At 43.6% G+C, this 17,130-nt stretch overlaps 1 protein-coding gene across 2 annotated transcripts; it reads right to left on the bottom strand.

Annotated features, from left to right (window-relative positions):
* Positions 1 to 123: 123 nt before the first annotated feature.
* Positions 124 to 9,031, bottom strand: HRH1 (histamine receptor H1). Of its 2 annotated transcripts, XM_058844724.1 has the most exons (3): positions 8,956 to 9,031; positions 4,073 to 4,334; positions 125 to 3,137 (listed from the first exon to the last, which is right to left on the bottom strand). In XM_058844724.1, exon 3 carries the CDS (start codon positions 3,031 to 3,033, stop codon positions 1,615 to 1,617), a length of 1,419 nt encoding a protein of 472 aa, XP_058700707.1. In that variant the 5' UTR covers positions 3,034 to 3,137; positions 4,073 to 4,334; positions 8,956 to 9,031; the 3' UTR covers positions 125 to 1,614. The 2 variants fall into 2 exon arrangements, with proteins under 2 accessions (XP_058700708.1, XP_058700707.1); XM_058844725.1 differs by lacking the exon at positions 4,073 to 4,334 and having other exon boundaries at positions 124 to 3,137; positions 8,956 to 9,020.
* Positions 9,032 to 17,130: the final 8,099 nt, after the last annotated feature.

Here is a 17,130-nt window from a genome sequence, read left to right as displayed (position 1 = left end):
ATATATATATTCAGGCAGCTTTATTTTCCTGGGTTTAGCTGTTTGAATGTTCTTTATTTTTACCAAAGGTTTCTGTTACCATCATTTTTAGACCAATTTTCAATGATCTTGCTGAGGTTTTGTTGTTTTTAAGGTCAGAAAAGCCAATTTACATGATCAACAGGACAGATTTCTTGGTAACTCAGCAGCCCTTGGGTAAATGTGTTTTTCAGCACCAATAACTGTGACTGACTTTTATTTCCTCAGGGATCATCTAAATTACCATCCACTTTAGCCAGAAGTGCTGTTGCAAATCAGAACAGAAAAAACTCCAATTTAGTGTCTGTGAACCTCATCAATTGTTTGTGAAAGGCCAGGGATTAGAGCATGAGTTCCAAAAGGTTCTGTTCTTTACTCCAAAAAGGTGCATTTTCTGCTTGTGCAGGTGTTCCTCCTGCAGTGAAAAAGCTGTCTGAATTCTGCAGGAAATTTTGTTGGTTTCATATCTTCTCTCTGCATTTTGCCTTATTTCTCCTAGATTTAAATTTCCTAATTGCAGTTTTTTTCCTGCGTGCAGCTTGAAACCAAAGTCAATTAATCTCTGAACTTTGCATAATACACTGGAATAGACTGAATTTATTCTTTTAGCAGATTTCCCCAATTTATTAGAAGGCAGATATGTTAGGGTTTCATTTAATATTGAGTCCTTTAAATACAATTAAGAAAGTGTTGAGGATGTGGGAAATTCATCAGCACAACAAAAGGAATGAGAGGACTCTTTTTGTAGCATCAAAGCCACCTCAGCTTTCAGTTGTACTTCAACATCTTCCTGGTCTCTTTTCCAACATGGAGTATTCCATTATTATTGTGTTTTTCTCCTTTAATATTTGACAGCAAGATTTATGAAATACAAATTAAATATAAAGGGTAGAAAAGGTCAACACATTTCATGTATAATCAACTATACTCTGGGAGTCTGGAAACAGCAGCATGCCCTTCTGGAGCAGATGGTGGCAGGACATTGAGCATGGAAACTTTTGGGACATAAAACCTCTTTTTCAGCAAAGTTAATGTGCAGTTAATCTAAGCACAATATCACAGAGATACAGCAGGATACACACCAAAACCTGACATTTGATGGAAAGTTTGTGATTTGGAGGAGGCTATAAATAAATGGGGGAGTCTTTTTAAACTCTTGGAAGTTCTTGGACTGTGCAAAGTACCTCCTCCTGCAAATCTCACTTCACAAGCAATGTGTTTAATGGAGTAAGTTGAAAGAGAAAAATATTTTTGGCCAATCAGTGAAATGTGATTTCTTCCTTTTCTGTAGCTGAATAATTTATAATCACTGAGGATGTCTATTTGTGTCTCCATTTCTGTGTGGAAGTGGTGATCTCCAATGGTAAAAGGCTGACAACAGTGTAACAGTTCATATATTGACCTTGATTTTCAGATCCCTGATCTGAAGTTGCTCTTCAAATGTATTAAACCTAAAAAGTGCACATTTCCCACATTTACTAACGCTTCTCTATAGACTACAGTTCACCAAAGTCTTTTACTGAACACATCCTTTGAAACTGGAACATTTGGTTTGGTTGAACTCCTGAGCTGCACCTGAGCTCCAAAACTCCAGCATCAATGAATGTGAAGGAGCTTTTTAAAAGTCTTCTTGAAGTTGTGGTTACAGAGAGGATAGAGGAAGGGGTTTAAGGTGGAGTTGAGGTAGCCCAGCCATATGGTGACCCTGTGCACTTCTGAGAGCTGTGGACGGGTGTTGTGCTCCTTGTTCAACGTTATCACCATGAACAACACGAAGTAGGGGATCCAGCAGAGCATGAAGGCTGCCATGATGACCCCCAGCTGCTTGGCTGCCTTCCTCTCCCTGTTGCCGTGCTGGTGGCTGCTCCTGGAGCGGCTGTGCAGGCTGTGCCAGCTTTTCCTCAGGAACGCCATTCCCCTGGAGTGCCTGTGCTCTGTCCTTCCCTGAGGAGAGCAGGCTCCTGCAGGGCTGGGACCGGGCTGCTGTGCACGGGGGGCCACCTCAGTGAAGGTGTGCTTGTCTGATGCCACGCTGGAGTCGCTGTCCTGGCAGCCAGGCTGCTCCTTATTCCCAGGTTCTTTCGTGGCACACAGCCCCTTCTTCCCTGCTCTGTCCAAGCCAGGCTCAGGCTTGGCTGTGGTGAGAGAGAAACACTTCAGGACCTTCCCATTCCTCAGCACCTCTGAAGCCTCACCAGGATTGCTGAAATGAAGCTCTGCATCTGCTTTTTGGGGCTCTGGGGAGCTTTGCTTGTCCGTGCCAGGGGTGTTCTCATCTAAGATTTGCTCCTGGAGGCAGATGTTTTTCTCATCCCTCATCTTAGCCTGCTGCACGGTGTTTTTTTCCTTGGAAGAGCAGTAGGATCCATCGCTGCGCTCTCGGTGCTGGCAGTGTTTCCGAACGGTGCTGAAGATTCTGCAGTAGAAGCACACCATCAGCAGGGAGGGCAGGTAGAAGTTGAGAATGGCCGTCAGCACTTTAAACCAGGTGACTTTGAAGAACTCGGTCTCACACTCATCCTCCCTGACGTTCCTTTGGCCGTGGTTGGCGAAGACGTGCCAGCCCAGGATGGGGATGAGCCAGGTGCAGGACAGCAGCCAGGCCCCCAGGATGAGCAGCGAGGCTCTCACCTTGGTGCGGTACCTGAGGTACTCGAGCGGCCGCCGCACCGAGCGGTACCGGTCCACGCACAGGATGAACAGGCTGAAAATGGAGGCCGTGCTGGCCACGTAATCCATGGAGAGCCAGAACAAACAGGCCTCCAGCCCCAGGGGCCACCTGGGGCTCAGCAGGTACACGATGTGCAGGGGCATCACGGCCGCCCCCACCATCAGATCCGCCACGGAGAGGCTCACGATGTATAAATTACCCACTGTCTGCAGCTTCTTCTCCGTTTTCACAGCACACAGCACCAGAATGTTCATGACAATGGTGAGCAGGGAAATGCTTCCCAGGAACAGGCCGAGGAGAGCCGAGGGAGCGTTGCTGCCGCTCTCTGTTGTGTTGTTGGACATCTTTCTTGACTGAGAATTGCAGTGGATGTCCAGGCCTTGGACGGTCAGTCATGGTTTGCACTCTTGGATGTAAACATGTTGCTTGAGGATTTTTATTTCCAGAACTAGAGAAAAGAAAGAAAATGTACTCAATTGCTGTAGTAATGAGATAATAAAGCTAATTTGTGCCTCAGCTTAGCACTGTCCCTTTTTGGGCTCTCCTAAATAACAAATTTTTACAACATTTTACATAATTTGTGTTTTATGAAACCCCACTAACCAATCCCAAACAGTTTTCATAGAGCTTCATCTATTTCTGACCTCAGAATCTGAAGAAGAAATTTAATTCCTCACAGTTTTAATTCATTAGATCTCATTAAACAGCTGATCATGAACCATAACATAAACTCCATATTGGCAAACCAATTTAAAATGTGGTAGTAAAAACATATTTTGTATTAAATAATTTAAACAAGCCAGTGCTTATTTACAACCCCCAACTAACAGTTTGAGAATCCAGCAGCTGGCAGTCAGTAGGCAGTCATTCAAATTATAGGTAATGAGAAATCTCTTCCTACATAATTTAGGCTCACACAGATTTCAAACATTTAAAGATGCCAGGCCTATTTGAGATCAAATGGAAAATAATAAGATTTTTCTGGACTAATAAGCATCTTCTGCTTCCCAACTGCTAATTCTTGTATTGATCCACAGTGCAGAATTGATTAATAATATTTTACATCTTGGAGCAAATGATCAATTGATGAAATTCTGCCTCCAGTCCACTGATGAAAGATGTCTGTGAGGGTGACACACATTTTGTGCCATTTCATAGCTTGTCTGACTTTATGTTCTGGTAAATCTCTTAAAGCAATAAGGAAAGAAATTGAGACTGTAAAAATATTTGCTCAAAATATTTACACAACTAACACTGAGATATGCATGGGATTTCTCAGCCTCTTAACTCTAAACATGGCCAGAGCAATACAATGCAACAGATTGTTCAATAGTCAGGATTTCCTCTTGAAATTAGGTGATGCAATACTTCATTTAACTTTACCCTTTTTATTCCAGAAATTTTTATTCCAGTAACCGGGGTTGAAGCTGCAATTATTTGTTCTTCCTTATGAGAGGTCAAATTCCTTCTTTCCTGGGCTTTATTCCCAGGTGGCTGTTGGAGAGGAGCTGTGTCTTGGCAGCATCCATGGGCAGAGGGGACAGGAGCACCCTGGGCAGTGCTGTGATCCCAGATTCCTTCAGGCTCTGCCAGCACCGTTCCTCTGTGGCAGCTGAGGACAGGTCACAGAGCCCTCCAGCATCTCCTGAGAACCAGGACAGGAATTATTCCATGGATGTGGAGGACAGAAATCACACCATGACATTGAGGAGCGGAATTATTCCATGGATGTGGAGGACAGAAATCACACCATGACATTGAGGAGCGGAATTATTCCATGGATGTTGAGGAGAAGAAATCACACCATGACGCTGAGGACAGGAATTATTCCATGGATGCTGAGGACAGAAATCACACCATGACACTGAGGACAGGAATTATTCCATGGATGTTGAGGACAGAAATCACTCCAGGACATTGAGGACAGGAATTATTCCATGGATGTTAAGGACAGCAATCACTCCATGGATGTTAAGGACAGAAATCACTCCATGGATGTTGAGGACAGAAATTACTCTGTGGATGTTGAGGACAGAAATTATTCCATGGATGTTATGGACAGGAGTTATTCCATGGATGTTGAAGACAGAAATCCCTCCATGGATGTTAAGGACAGAAATCACTCCATGGATGTTGAGGACAGAAATCCCTCCATGGATGCTGAGGACAGAAATCTCTCCATGGATGCTGAGGACAGAAATTATTCCATGGATGTTGAGGACAGAAATCCCTCCATGGATGTTAAGGACAGAAGTCACTCCATGGATGCTGAGGACAGAAATCCCTCCATGGATGTTGAGGACAGAAATTATTCCATGGATGTTAAGGACAGAAATCCCTCCATGGATGCTGAGGACAGAAATCCCTCCATGGATGTTGAGGACAGAAATTATTCCATGGATGTTAAGGACAGAAATCCCTCCATGGATGTTGAGGACAGAAATCCCTCCATGGATGTTAAACATGTCTGGAAAGTGGTTACATCCCAGTCTGTGTCTCTCCACCTCTTCAAGTGTGTTTAAGTGTACGGGGCACAGCCGGGGCAAGGAGCTGATGTAAGACCCTTCACCCCCACATATTTCCAATTAAATGTAAATGGCATGTAAAATGTAAATGATGTGTAATTATATGGTAAAATAAAGGGAGAAAAGGCAACTTTAATCGAGTCTTTAACTGAAAACAATTCCAGCAAAGAAAGCTGCCTGGTTAGACAGCTCTCCTGGGCTGCATATGGAATATATGAACTGCATTTGGGCTTGGACTGGATGATCTCCAGAGATCCTTCCAACCCCAACAATTGTGTGATTCTGTGAATCAAACAGCAGAACACAGAAAATGCTGTTCACTGCTTCCCAAACTTCCTCCTTAGCACTGCTGTGGTTGGATAGGGCAGGATTTAGGAAGCAAGAATTGATCTCCAAAGTGGGTTAATGTGCCTTTTCTTCAGGAGCTACTGATGTAATTCCTTATCTCTAATGCAGTTGCCAATAGAAGAAAGTAATAATGAGTGCATGGGGTTTAATATTTGCACAGTTTAATTATACTGAAACAAAGTTCACGTAGACAGAACAGATTAAAAAGAAAAAATAACAAAACAGCTCAAAACCTTGGGTTACTTTGTGGAAATTCTAAACCCTGAGCTCACGGTAAAATGCTCTTTAATTGTTGCTGTCTGTGAAGAGCTTTTTCTACAGGGAGGCTCAGCAAACATGATTTGTTATTGTATTACAACTCCAGGGAGCAAGAATCTCCTGGGAGATGCTGCGTGGATGCCTCGGTGCCTCATTAGTGCAGGTGCAATCTGTTAAACCCTGACAGAGTGGGAGTAAGTTTCTAGAAACTGGCGCGTCTCTTGCTGATGGATTTTAAAGAAATTACAGCTCCAAAGAGCAAAATTCTTGCTCATCAGACTAAATACAATGCAGAAAGTGAGATTTTAATTCAGATGGCCTTTACTCAGTCTATTGTACTTAACTTATTTATTTCTAGTGATTTTTCCCCAAAAATTATTCTTGAAAGTATTAACATGCTAGAAGTTTGATTAATTTCCCTCTCAAAAACCCATTTATTTCTCTGTAAGGGAACAGTCCCTATTCAATGCCTGCTGATAATCAAGGAATATTTCTGATGAAAAATAAATGAAAAAACTTGGGAAACCTGCCTGTTGTTCCCACTCAAATGACAATGTCTCAGTCCAGCCAGGACAGTTTGGAAGTGAAGCTTCAGGATCCTTCAGGCAGCATAACCAGCTACTTAATGAAACAATTTTCTGCACATCACTGTATTTACTTCCTTTTCTTTCCCTAAGTAAATTTATTATTTTTATTAGTTATATTAGTTATTAGTTATATTTATTTATTAGTTATATTAGTTATTATTTTTAACTTTCAGCCTTAACCTGAAGTGATCAGGAAATAGATACAGACTTTTTTGACTCTGGATGGCATTTTATTAACAACTCTCTTTAACACTTGGCCTATATTCCATGAATATTAAAAAGAGCTAACAGAGGATGGACACATTCCAAAGAATGTTTTGGCCTTCCAAATATAAGCTCAGACTTCCATGGAACTCCTCTTCCAGCAGTTCAATTTCCTAGTTTAGGTTGTTCTAAATATCAGTTTTTCCATGACAAAATCCATTCTTGTTCTTGTGATAGCATTCCCCAAATATGGATTATTTTTTGCCAAGAGACTGGGGGAAAAACTTCTCTTGAGTAGAATCCCAAAGCTTTCAGCTATGGTGTTAATTTTCCCTGCTAGTCTAAACATTATCAATATCAACTAATTGGTCATCAGTGTGATCTCTTAGCAAAACAGTAGTTAAATGTAATTTTCTTTAAGTACTGTCTTATATTCTTTACTCCATTACTTGTGTGTGAGAAGAGAATTTGCTGTAGGTGCCAGACCTGTGAAATCACCGCTGGAACAGAAGAAAAGTCCTTTGTGCTGTGGTGCAGTAAATAGATCTGTGAGCTGTACAATCCCTTATAAACAAAGGGAAATTTCCCAGGAATGTGGTTCCTTTAAAGCTCAGCAGCTGCAGTGGTGCCTTTCTAGTCTGGGTTTGGAACCCAACTCAGTCTAACAGGAAATCTTTCCTACAAAAATAAGAAAAAATCTTGATTTTTTTGGACTTCACCTTGAGCTACTACTGACTCCAACCCCTGGCAGCCGTAAAACTTGGTGGGTTTAATCCACCTGCATCAGAAATACAATTAACTTCTAAAACTGTAACTCAGCCCATCATTCAAACATTAAGATCTTCTTTCCAAATGCCTTGGGAAATCATTACTCACAAAAGTAAAAAATAATATAAGTGATGAAGAGTTGAGAGTTCTTTCAGCAGGGAGGTTGATCACTATGAAAATTCTTTGGGGATTTACTTGAATTCAGCTGAAGTGAATTTCTGGTGCTTTGGAACTGTACGAGAACCATCACAAAAAAGCACAGATTTAAAAATCCTAGTGGGTGTGAGGAGTGACTGTCTCCTTGTACTGGGAATAAAAGTAAATCCTGTTGCTCAAAGATTTCTCTTGGGTCACTTTTTTCTTTTCATTTTTAATTTGGAACCCCTATTTTCAGTCTCTTCAAACATCTGGTGAACTTTCTGTAGTAATTTAATGAGTTCCTTCATATTTTAGCAATAATTCATTGAAAACACAAAGCTTTTCCTTTACAGAAATAAACATCTGACTTACACAAACTCCTTTTTTTTTTTTTTTTTTCCAGGCAGCTTTAATGTTTTTTGTTGGAGTAAGCAGATGGCAAAGGGGCACAGGGTCTGTTACAGTGACAGAACCTGGTGCTTTGCAAGCTAAAACTTAAAAAATATCCAAGAATTCTGATTAATTTCTATCACTGCTGTCTGTAAAGGAAAGGCTGAATCAAGGATGGGATAAGGTTTAGGGCAGGTTATGTCCCTGCTATAGGGTCAGCCCTCTCAGGATGTGCTGGACTTGTATTTGAGAGAAGATTTCTATGAAAATAATGCATTTAGGATTTTTCCTCACAAGAGCACAAGTGTTTTCAGAAAGGGGTGAGGGTTGAAGTTCTTCCTCTTCAGCCAGGCCACTGTTCTCCCTTAAAACGAGGAACCAACCCCTCCGTGCCAGTTTTCCCCAGCCGTGTACCCTTCCCTTCCCTCCCAGAATGATGCTGGAAACAGGAGCGGGCAGACAGGAGCTCCCCCGAACCATCTTCACTCAGGTGTGGCCATGAAGCACAGCGGAGAATCTGGAATTCATCCATCCGCCTCCCTTCCCTTTCCCATTCCCATCTGAGCATCCCCTCCGTGCAGCGGCTGCTCTCTGCTCCGGGGGCAAGCCTGGGAACCCTGGGAGCTGCTGGATCTGCACCTCGGAGGAGCCTCCTGCAGGGGATTGATGCTCTTCTGCGATTTTCCTTCAGCTCTGTTTGCCCCCCGCTCCCCTCTGCTGCTCTGCGCTGGGATCGCCGCTGGAGGAGCGGGCAAAACTGCCCAGGGCTTCCAGTTTATGCCGAGGGAGAGTTACCAGAAGCGGAGAGTGTTCGGTGCTGAGCTGAGCCGCTCCTGTTTGCTCTCCTGCCCCGCTCCGCTGGCTGCGCTCAGGTACCGCCAGGCTCCAATCCCTGCAATCCCTGCAATTCCTGCAATTCCTGCAATCCCTCCAATCCCTGTAATCCCTGCAATCCCTGCAATTCCTCCAATCCCTCCCATCCCTCCCATCCCTCCCGTTTCCCCTGGCCCCAGCTCCCGCCTCCCTTTCCCTGCCGCTGTTCACTCACCAAAGCAGGAGCGGAGCGGGGAGAGGCTCCGGAGCTCGGGCAGCGGGGCCGGGCGGGGCCGCTCCTCCTGCCCCGGGCTGGGCTGGACCGGGCGGGACCGCTCCTCCTGCCCCGGGCTGGGCTGGGCTGGGCTGGACCGGGCGGGACCGCTCCTCCTGCCCCGGGCTGGGCCGGGCTGGGCCGGGCGGGACACGCGGAGGCGGAGGCATGGGATACGGTGAGATGCTGTAGGAGGCGGTGGATGTGGTGGATGCGATGGGATGCAGTGGATGCTGTGGGATGGGATGGGATGCGGTGGGATGCAGTGGGATGCGGTGGGATACAGTGGGATGCGGTGGGATGCAGTGGATGCAATGGATGCGATGGATGCAGTGGATACAGTGGATGCCCAGCCCCGTCCCACCACACAGCTCCAGGACGCTCCGAGGGCTGCTCCCCTCTCTCTGGGCTCTGCTGCCGGGCTCTGGGCTCTGCTGCCCGGGCTCTGGGCTCTGCTGCCCGGCTCTGGGCTCTGCTGCCCGGGCTCTGGGCTCTGCTGCCGGGCTCTGGGCTCTGCTGCCGGGCTCTGGGCTCTGCTGCCCGGGCTCTGGGCTCTGCTCCCCTCTCTCTGGGCTCTGCTGCCCGGGCTCTGGGCTCTGCTGCCCGGGCTCTGGGCTCTGCTGCCCGGGCTCTGGGCTCTGCTGCCCGGGCTCTGGGCTCTGCTGCCCGGGCTCTGGGCTCTGCTGCCCGGGCTCTGGGCTCTGCTGCCCGGGCTCTGGGCTCTGCTGCCCGGCTCTGGGCTCTGCTGCCCGGCTCTGCCCTCCCAGCCCGCTGGAGAGCCCCGGCTGTGGCTGCAGACCTGTGGAAATGTGAGCTGGCTGCAGCGGGGGGTACGTGAGGGTTCACCCGAGGTAACCCAAGAGCCTGCAGAGGATCAGACACCAGATCTTGGCTTGGGATCATCCCAGCCCTCATCAGTCACAGGGCTGTCGCTATTCCCTGATAACAGCACTGAAGTAGCTGTTCCTGGAGTTTTCTTTCACTGCCTTACACAACGACTTTGAGACCTGGAAAATCCCAAATGTCTAACACATCATTGCTTATTTAACTAAAGTGATGATTTTGTGATTCGTGTAGGTGCAGTACATCTGCTCTGTGTTAAACATGCACACAGGGTTTGGGGGATTTTTTTTAGCAATTTCATTCCTTTCTTTAAGATCATGCTTATTTTCCCCTTATTTTTAAAAACGTTTAGAAGTCTGGTGCACAAAACTCTTTGTGGACTCAAAGGGGTAATTTTATTATCTAAGTCACAAAGAATTTGTGCAATGATGTTTTTGCAAAGAGCATTGTTGGGCACTTGGCAACTTTATTCTTTGTGAAACTGGTGAAGAGGAATTGTAAACTTTGCACAATTCCTCTCCACCATGAGCAAACAGGAAAATACAGGAAATCCCCGTGTTCCTGCCCAGTCTGCGAGAAATATCCATTGCCAAAAAGTGCAACTCTCAGCAAGGTGTTCCATCCATTAACTCCTTCTTTGATGTTAACTAAGGCAATCCTTCTGCTCTTCAGTCGTTCCCTGTCCCATTGCAATCATGATAAACCCAGTTTTTAAAGAGATGTTAGCTTGTGTGTCAGAGCAGGGACCAGCCTCTGCTCAGTGGTGTGGAGAAATGGAAGAGGAGACGGGCAGGAGGCGATGCCCAGGGAGTTCCAGCTGGACAAGAGGCAGAACTTTTTCCCTGGGCAGTGACCAAGCCCTGAACAGATTGTCCAGAGAGGGTTTGGAGTGTCCCTCCCTGGGGATATTCCAGAGCTGTGTGGACACAGCCCTGTCCTTGTGCCCTGGGATGGTCCTGCTGAGCCCCTGTGCTCACCTCCAGCCTGACCCCTCCTGGGATCCTGTGCTGAGAGCCTTTATCCTGGAAAATGGTTCTGCAGGGGATGAATGTCCTTCCTTGCTCGTGCCACGGGGATTTGAGGAGCAGCTTTGTGCTCCCGGTGCCGCTGCCCACCCAGCGATGTTTGACCTCACTGCTGCAGCAGTTTCCTGCTCACTCTCCTTTGCTCTTTGACCTTTTTGCTGAGTGCAGACAGGTTTTAGGTAGAACACTGTAAATCAGGGATGTTTATAACTTTTCACAGCTGCTCTGTGTGTTTATTCTCCTTTGGGCCTCTTCCACCCACACAATGCTTTCTGCAAGCACAGCCAGAGCTGGAGACCTCAGGCTGGAGAGCTGCTCTGAGATGTTCCTGTCTCCCAGCAAACGTGTTTGTTCCAAACTGGATGTAAGCCCCTTTAGAATGGCAGGGGCTTTGTGCTGGATGAAGGTAGAACTGGAATTTGCATTTGGATAGAAAGGACCAAAGGAAATCCCAGAATGCCAGGAGGGCTCAGGCTGGAGGTGAGCACAGGGGCTCAGCTCGGGCCAGCTCCAGCAGGGCCATCCCAGGACACATGGACGGGGTTGTGTCCACACAGCTCTGGAATATCCCCAGGGAGGAGACCCCACTGTCCCTCTGTCTCTGTTCAGGGCTGGGCAGAGGGGCAGGGTCACTCCAGATGTGACTCCAGGATGGGCAGAGGGGCAGGGTCACTCCAGATGTGCCCCCAGGATGGGCAGAGGGGCAGGGTCACTCCAGATGTGCCCCCAGGGTGGGCAGAGGGGCAGGGTCACTCCAGATGTGCCCCCAGGATGGGCAGAGGGGCAGGGTCACTCCAGATGTGATTCCAGGATGGGCAGAGGGGCAGGGTCACTCCAGATGTGCTCCCAGGGTGGGCAGAGGGGCAGGGTCACTCCAGATGTGCTCCCAGGATGGGCAGAGGGGCAGGGTCACTCCAGATGTGCCCCCAGGATGGGCAGAGGAGCAGGGTCACTCCAGATGTGCTCCCAGGATGGACAGAGGGGCAGGGTCACTCCAGATGTGCCCCCAGGATGGGCAGAGGGGCAGGGTCACTCCAGATGTGACTCCAGGATGGGCAGAGGGGCAGGGTCACTCCCGGACCTGCTGGGAATTCTCTTCCTGGTGTCCCCAGGATCCTCCTTGTCCCAGAACACCCTGCTGCTCCCCACACCTGGAAGAGCTCCAGGTGTCACAGGAAGGAGCCTGGGGGATGTGCCTCTATTGTCTCGTGTCCAGAGCTCTGTGTTTATTTTGAAATTGTAATTTCTATTGCCAGGCAAAGTTACAAAAGTTGTCATAACATGTGAACAAGCTCACAGAGGCTCACAAATGAGAATTTTACAAAATACTTGTACAAACTGAGCAGACTTTTCAAGCTTCCTGTTAAAAACTTCCAACCCAGACTACTGGAGGATTCTGAAGAGATCCTCTTTCAAACAAACTCTGATGGAATTTCAAACACAGCAAATGGATTATGATTTGAGACATGGAGGTCTCTTGATTTACACCACCATTACTTTTTATTTGGGAAAACTGAGCAATGGGCTAATAATAGTCCAAGTCTTTGAGTGCTTGTCAGGGTTTTTTTAACTTTGTTTAAATGTTCATTAACTGTCTGCATGCCCACTGTTCTTGTTTTTAATTCTGCACATTCAACTTCACAGTACTGCAAGCAATTATTAAAGCAGATTTTTGATTTAATTCTGCGTTTCATATCAATAAGTACTAAATTAATAATAATTAATAAGTAATAAGTAATAAATTTTTAAGTAATAAGTAATAAATTAATCCACCCATGCTGATGAGTAAATCTTTGTGAATTGTTTTTGGTGCCCATTATATCAGAAGTGGTGATATGTGACAGCTAAAATACATACTGGGGTTGTTTTTTCTGTATTTTCTTCTATGGATTCTTTTGGATGCCATCAGTCTTCTGTTGCCAACATGTATTTGAAATATCTGTAAGCTTTATATCTTTAATGATATCCATGACTTGCTGCTTCCAATGCACATAAACCATTAAGTCTTTGTGCTTAACTTGCAATTTGGGAGACCACTTAATGTCATTATACTCATTCAGCAAATTTATATTTTTTTCTGTTTGAAAAACTGCTATTGAATTGGCTTTGTCCCTGTGTCTCTCTTTTTTTATAATTATTATTAACATTTACTTCATATATATACTTTCTATTTCTATTTCTATTTCTATTTCTATTTCTATTTCTATTTCTATTTCTATTTCTATTTCTATTTCTATTTCTATTTCTATTTTATTTATATTATATTTCATATTTTATATTTTATATTATATTTTATTTTTATTTTTGTTTTATTTTTCTTTTATTTATATTTATATTTATAGTTACATTTTAATTATATTTATATTTATATTTATATTTATATTTATATTATATTTATATTTATATTTATATTTATATTTATATTTATATTTATATTTATATTTATATTTATATTTATATTTATATTTATATTTATATTTTACTTATATTTTATTTTTTATTTTTCTTATATTTATAGTTATAGTTATAATTATAGTTATAGTTTTAGTTTTAGTTTTATTTATATATTTATTTTTATTTTTATTTAATTTTAATTTTATTTTTAATTTTAATTTTAATTTTAATTTTAATTTTAATTTGTATTTGTATTTGTATTTGTATTTGTATTTCTATTTCTATTTCTATTTCTATTTCTATTTCTATTTCTATTTCTATTTCTATTTCTATTTCTATCTTATTTATATCTTATTTATATTTGTATATTTTTATATATTTTATTCTTATTCATATTCATATTTATATTTATGTGTTTGTTCTTGACTGAGCACAATAAATGTGAAGCTGTGCACCCCCCAATCCTGGGTCTGGAGAACGAAGCCCATGTTTCTTAGTCACAAATTAAAACATCTGCAAAGCAAAAGCTGAGGTGCAAAACATCATCTTAAGGACATCCTAAGCATTCATGGAGCTGATGAGGGAGGCAGGTGTCATTTATGTGCATTTATGTGCATTTATAGATGCTTTTAGAAATGAATTTGTAATGGGCTCACTCATATCCCCTTTCCCTCAGGTCAGGGCTGCAGGAAAATGAGTCAGGCAGGTTGAGTTTGATACTCCACAACAGGAGTTCTGCCTTGAGCTTTGAACTCTGACTCCACATTTGTTTTAGACTTTGGACAACCTCTGTGCTGCTTCTTCATCTCTTGGGGGTTGTTTTTGTCCTTAGGGGCTGCTTTGTGATCGATGGATCCATGGCATTGCTATAGAAACAGGGAATATTTATAGAAATACAGGAAATATTTCATACAGGCAATTTTTCTGGTGCTGCCTTTAATAGAAGTCAATGAATAGAGGTCTAATGGATATTCTGGTGTCTTTGCTAATCAGTCTCCAATGATTTTGTTTTGTTTAGGGTTTATTTTGGACAGTCTGGTGGATGTTAATGTTTGGGCAGTGCTGGGTTCTGAGAAATGGAGCTCTGGGATGGACATAATAAAAAATTCCCATTTTAGTTTCAACATGCCAGGTACCTCTGGGAAATCTCTTTAAGTGTAGGTGAATTCCCTCCCTGTCCGTTTGGGTGGTCAATTCTTCAGCCACAGGTCAGGCACATTCACATGGCAAAGTTAACTCCAAGTTCCTGAGGATATTAACAGAAATTCCACTCTCAGAGATTTATGATGTGGTGAAATTCCCCTAGAAATCTCAAAATAGTCATCCTCAGAAGACACTTGAGAACTTGGCTTTTGGGACTGAGATTGCCTGATTTTTGTCTTGTGGGCTGGGACAGGCCCTTCTCCTGATAAATGGGGAGATTTATTCTGTTTTATAAATAGCCTCAGTGTTTCTTTGTAGCGAGTGGTTTGTTCTGGAGCAGGATAAAACACTGCTGCCACAGAAACTGCGTAGTAAAGATAAACCAGTGGAGATAAGAAATGGCTTTCTAGCCCTTCAAAGGGCTCTATTGTGTCACGAGAATATGTATTAACCATAAGTGGGGGGGAAAAAGGGATTTTTCTGTCTGGAATCTCCTGGGTTCTGGAAGAGAGGAGGAAGCAGAGTGCTGAGGGACAGAGGTTTTGTGATCACTCAACATTCCCAGACATCCAGAGCCTGCTGGAGGCGACAAACTCTGCTCATTCCCTGTCTTCCACCTCCCAGTGGATTGTAGATGCTGTTTGAGCTGGGATATTGGATCCTGATCTCCCAATTCCAGCTTTTTTCAGGCAGAAATCCCATGGATTCTGCTTTGTTTTCTGTGCTCACACAGTGTGAGAGGAAACTCGTGGAGAGCTTGGTCTGGAGGTCACCTAATCCAGACCATGTCCTGCTGGGATCCATGGCCCTCCTGCAGCTGCCCAGCCTGGTTTCATTCTAGGAAGCTTCCAGGGAGGAGAATTCCACCTTTTCTCTGGCAAGGTCACTCTGATACTGCTCCCCTAAGGGGAAGTTCAGGCCCCGAATAAATGAAACCCCAAAAAGGGTTGTGCTCATCCTTTAGGGGTCTCACTGGGGGTGGAAGTGGAGGAAGGAATGAAGTGGACAGCCTGGAAATGGTTTGAACATTTTCTAACACCACAGAATAAATCTATTATGGCAGTGCATAAATCTAATAAACCTCTGGCATTTTAACCAAGGGAATAAGACTAAGAAAGAGTCATTACAAATGCCTTTATAAAAATGCTAGTTCAGTTATTCAGTTTAAATATGCAAAGAAGAATTTTTGGTGTGGGAAATCACACTTTCATCCTGAACTCACTGGTTCCATCTGAGGTTTAAATCTCTTTGCGTGGTTTTTGGGTAGCTGAGAGCCAGGGAACACTGTCAACCTACAAATTTCCATGGTCATGGGTATGGGATTGAGTCCAGAACAAGCCAGTTTGGGAAGGCTGGACAAAATTTAATTGTCTTTTATTTCTTTGGTGTCTTTCAGTTCAGTCTGAGCTTTTCCACACAGGGATACAAAGGGTAGAGTCTGAATCTCTGCTGAAAAGAAATAATTCTCCTTCCAGACCCTCCAACTTTTCTGTTGTGAGCAGAACATGATCCAAGAGCTAAAAGGTCACATCTGTGATTAATGACAAATAAACAAACCAGATTCAGTTTTCTAATGCAATCAAAGTCAATATTTCCTAGTGGAAATACCTCCATTTCTCCATGCATGGATGTTGATATGCAGAGTTTTCTCCAATGGAGATGAGTTTAATTCTGTTTCAGGCTGCAGCAAGAGACAAGAAAAATCAGTTTCCAAAACATGGAAGCATTGTGGAAGCTCCTGAAAGGAAGAACTAAAATAACCTTGATTTATTTCAGATCTGTGACTATGCAAGTTTCTTCCTTTTTATAATTTTTGTAAAAAACGGAAACACCTTGTGGGGAGAATTTTTTTTGGGATTTCTTTGGTTTGTTTGTGCTTTCTAGTGTTCAGCCACCACATAAATACATTATTCTTATTAATGCTTCTGCTAAGGGCTGTTCCAGCATCTCTGCTTTTGAGCTTCTAAGGGTTGGCTCTGCTGGGGATTTCCAAAAATTCTGGATTTTGATTGCTGTTTCCTACTTTCTTTATTTCTGATTCTGTGGAGTGAATGTTGGCTTTACATTGATGTAATTTCCAACATAATTTTATATTTATATTCTTGCCTCCACACTGGAGCTGTTAAGGTGGGTAATTGCCCATGAATTTTAAACAACACTGCCTGATTGTCTCTGGGGATGAAGAAAAACTGGCCAGGATGAGGATTCTGTTCTTCCCTAATTCCATCTGTCTGCAGGAGATGGATCTGATTTTAGCTGGAGCTGGAAGGTGAGGCTCGTTCCACGCCAGGCACTGATACATAAATGCCTTTTAAAAACACACAAGTGCTTTTTTAGTGAACCACAGAGCTCTTTTTAGCCATTAAACCACTCATAAACCACACAAAAGTGCTCATAGGCCACTGGCTGGTGCTTACACCTTTAAAATATTCATTTCAATCTCTGTCTTATTGCTGCTAGAAAACGTGAGGAGTTTTGTGTCCTGAAAAACAGTTTGGGGCAATGTGTAATCTTGAGAAAATTCACTTTTCCTGGTCAAAAGTCTGAAGTTTTAGATACTTAGGGAAGTTATTAATGTTTGGTAACTGTGTTTTGTGAAGGAAGAAGAAAGATTTTTGTGTTCAAGATAAGGAAGATGAAATTGTGTTCTGCCCCTCTGTATTGAAGGAAGGTGGTGGAATTGAGAACATTCAATTTGTTTTTGTTGGCAAGGGGCCAGGGGCAAGAGGAA

The sequence above is a fragment of the Poecile atricapillus genome, chromosome 9 (genome assembly GCF_030490865.1).
Source record: "Poecile atricapillus isolate bPoeAtr1 chromosome 9, bPoeAtr1.hap1, whole genome shotgun sequence".
In the NCBI taxonomy this organism is placed as follows: Eukaryota; Metazoa; Chordata; class Aves; order Passeriformes; family Paridae; genus Poecile; species Poecile atricapillus.
Note: the sequence above shows the minus strand (reverse complement) of the source record. Positions and strands in the feature narration are given on the sequence as shown.